The 3,471-nt window shown below is 43.8% G+C and overlaps 1 protein-coding gene across 1 annotated transcript; it reads left to right on the forward strand.

The window, feature by feature from the left end:
- Positions 1-2,182: 2,182 nt before the first annotated feature.
- LOC112142174 lies at positions 2,183-3,471 on the forward strand (the record flags this gene model as incomplete). Its single annotated transcript, XM_024265423.2, is given in 1 exon segment — positions 2,183-3,471. A coding segment is annotated over 1 exon segment (751 nt), but the record flags the coding sequence as incomplete, so codon positions are not given.

Raw genomic sequence — 3,471 nt, forward strand, 5'->3', positions numbered from 1 at the left:
TATGAATGAACATGTCATTCTGGTTTCTGCGTGGTGGAAACGTGACGTCTCTAATGTGAATGTTCTCTAAATGTTCATGAGGAACTCAAATTTGAACATCTTTCACTTTAAAAAGGGGCGGAGACCTCAGAAAAAGTTTCCTGAAGAAAACCTGCTACCGACCAGGTTTCGTTTACAGACTCAGTTACCATAGTGATTGATTCTGAGTTCAGCTTAACCCATTTCTTGGAACGGGCTTGGTTTCGCCCTCTTTCCCGGGTTTGAGTTATCTCTCTTTCTGGAACCGAAAACTCAGTTTTACTGAGTTTGGAGTTCACGAACTCAGAGTTCCAACAAAACCTGCTTCTTGGAATGGGCCCCAGATCTCCAGGTCCTGCTAGCGGCTGATCTCCACAATCTGACTGACTGAACACACCTGGTACAGGTAACTAGCAGCAAACAGAGCAGGTAGATCTGGAGAACAGGTGGAGTGATAGATCTGGAGGAGCTGGAATGAGCAGCTCTGGTGGAAGATGAACAGCGCAGCTGGTCAAACCACAGCTGAGCGACGGCGGCCCCTGGTCTGTGGGCGGGGCTCCAGAGCTGCGTGCTCCTGGAGGACACTGCTGCCTGAGCGTTCTCGGATCCTCGGGGTGGGAAGGATGGACTCTGTGTCAGAACGCCTGGGCTAAACAAAGCGCGAGTCATCCAGAAACGCTCCTGAGGGCTGGACCGGCCCGCCACCGGGACACAGCGGTCAAACTGGTAGATGTTCTGCACTGAATGAGCAGCAGCAGCTCTGATCAGTTTTTTTTCCCCAAACCTTTATTGACAAACCAGATGATAAAACAACAAAGTGAATGTTTAGGGGAAGGAATTCAAATGTGTTCAAATTGCAGAAAAACAACCCAAAATTATAAAAATATATAATACATGAGAAAAAAGAAACATCAATCCAATAACCCTCATGGTTCAATATACTCACATTTTTTCAAAAATCAATTACATTTGAATTTCCTTTTTGTTTTTAAGTTGTTTATTGATGTTACTGATTCATTTCTTTCAGAACATATTGGAATCTCAGTTTGGAGTTATGAAACATTTGGATTTATGAAAATGGAATTCAGCAGATAATAAGAATGAGTGTGTAGCAGCTCTACTCAGTGACGCATGTATCAGAGGATGTGCGATCGGCTGTTCTGCATGTCAGTCAAGTGACGAGTTCACAGCTACGAATATTCACTGGAGGATCATTTTTTCCACGTTTACTGTATTTATTTCTGATGGGCTGGGATCTACTAACATGATCTTATTGATGTGATCAGAACTCCTGTTTTATCTGATCCTTTAATGGAAAACTCTGCTGAAATTTTAGATTGTGCGCAATCAGGGTGGAAGCAGTGATTGTTAGATGTGTCTATTTTGAGATCATTTTTTCTGTGCAGGTTTTCAACATTTTTTTTGGTTAAAAACAAAGTGTTGAATTTTCTGCTGTAATTCAGGAGAACAGCAGCAGAGACACAGACAGACATCTTTTTAGTCCAGCTTTGACATAGTTTTGACATGTCCACATGTTTTCATTGGAGTTGATACATTTGACTAAGAATTCCTTTAATCTCATTTCATGAAACCTCTGGGATGTTTCTGTGTTTCACAGTCCAAACAAACCTGACCGGGACATCCCTAGAAAGAAGATTGAACTCATTCATTCAAGAAAGAAAGAAACCCGAGAGAAGCAGCAGCTGAAAAAGACCAAATCCCATCAAATCTGATGAAGAAGAAATGTTGTGAAGATGAAGAAGAAGTGAACATACCTATCTGGTGGAGCTGAAGCTGTGGTTTCCAGCAGATATCCAGCAGTCTGCGCTGACGACAGAGCTCCTGCTCGTACTGGACGATGGTTCCTTCACAGAGTCTGAAGATTTCTTCAGCAGCAGCAGCGAGTCGCTCGCTGATCAACTCTCTCAGAGACTGAAGGGAAGACATGGTTCCTGCAGCTGCAGAAGATCTTCAGCTCCAACAAACACCAAAGTCCTCTGAACAGCAGCAGCTCCGATCATCTGCTAGTCTCACAATCACAGCCACGTTGTCTTTACGTTCAACACGTATTCGCTCATTTACGACACTTTAGCTAAAAAAGAAAGTTCTGAACCGAACCACGTATCGGTACATCTCTTTAGAAACCTCGCAAACATCCAAAGAAAAGACCACCGTCGTGTCAACAAGTGAATTCAGCTAGCTTGCTAGCGCGGCCTCGAGCTGCTTACTTCCGGGTCACGATAGAAACGTCACACTAAAAATATTCGAAACTAAAATCCAGTCTTTAAAACGCTGAAAACAATGAGTTTATTTATTTTTTTTTATTTTTCGAATTAACTTCACTTTAAATAGTCTGAGTATGAGTTTTGATTTGTTTTTGTGTCACGTTCCGATCGTGCCCCGGAAGTAAACAGAACCAGGCCGCATTCGCAGGTTAGCTGCGTTAGCTAATGTTGAGACGACGGGGGGGTGTAGTTTGTTTGTGAGATTTAGCGATACGTGGTTCGATTCCAAAAAATCCTATTTAGCTAAATGAGTGGAAAAGTCAGCCGGGGGGCGGATTCAAGATGGCGTTCTGATCGGTCCTTCCTGCAACGCTCTGCACCCACTCGAGTTAAGAAACTTGTGAAATACTCTTTCAAAACTGTCCTTTGTTTATTTTACTCGAATTTTCGAACATTTCCAAAGATTTTGAGGCCAACATGGTTAAAAAGCGTGACCATTCGGCTGTGATTGACTCAGAGGATACTCGTGCGGCAGATGGCGCGCTAGCTAGCGGCGGCCACGACTACTCGAGAGACCCAAACGCCATGGAGTCTGGTGACTTTGAAGAGGAATTCCCGCCGCTTCCTTTAACTCCAAGTAAGCCACCGGTGCCAAAAAAGAAACCTCAAAATCCTGCCCTTTCAAATGGCGACATTAGTACGCAGCTTGCTAACTTGACTAAGTTAATTAACAACAGGTCGGATGCTATTGAAGATAAAATAGTTGGCCTTAACAACAAAGTGGATGCTGTGGCAAAAGACCTGAGGGGTGTTACCTTGAAGATGGCTGCTCTTGAGCAACGGATGGATTCTCTTGAGACGCCAGTTAAACTCTTACAGAAGCGAATGGATGATTTTGAATCTTACTCAAGAAAATTGAATCTAAAGCTTGTGGGAGTTCCTGAAACGGAAAAGGAAGACATCCGCCATGTTGTTATCAAGATCTGTCAGATGGTCCTACCATCATGGAAAGAAAAGTTGGTGGATGCTGTGGATAGTATTCATCGGCTTGGGAACAGGAGACAGGCTACCAACAACACAAGGCCCAGAGCCATCATTCTCCAGTTTGTTTCACGGGTGTGCAGGGATGCAGTTTGGAAGGCGGCAAAAGACTCTCTCTACATGAAAGATCATGGGCTGCAGTTCAAGGAGGATTTCTCCAAAGGCGACAGAGAGAAGAGGCAGCGTC

Source organism: Oryzias melastigma, unplaced genomic scaffold (assembly GCF_002922805.2).
Source record: "Oryzias melastigma strain HK-1 unplaced genomic scaffold, ASM292280v2 sc00422, whole genome shotgun sequence".
Classification (NCBI taxonomy): Eukaryota; Metazoa; Chordata; class Actinopteri; order Beloniformes; family Adrianichthyidae; genus Oryzias; species Oryzias melastigma.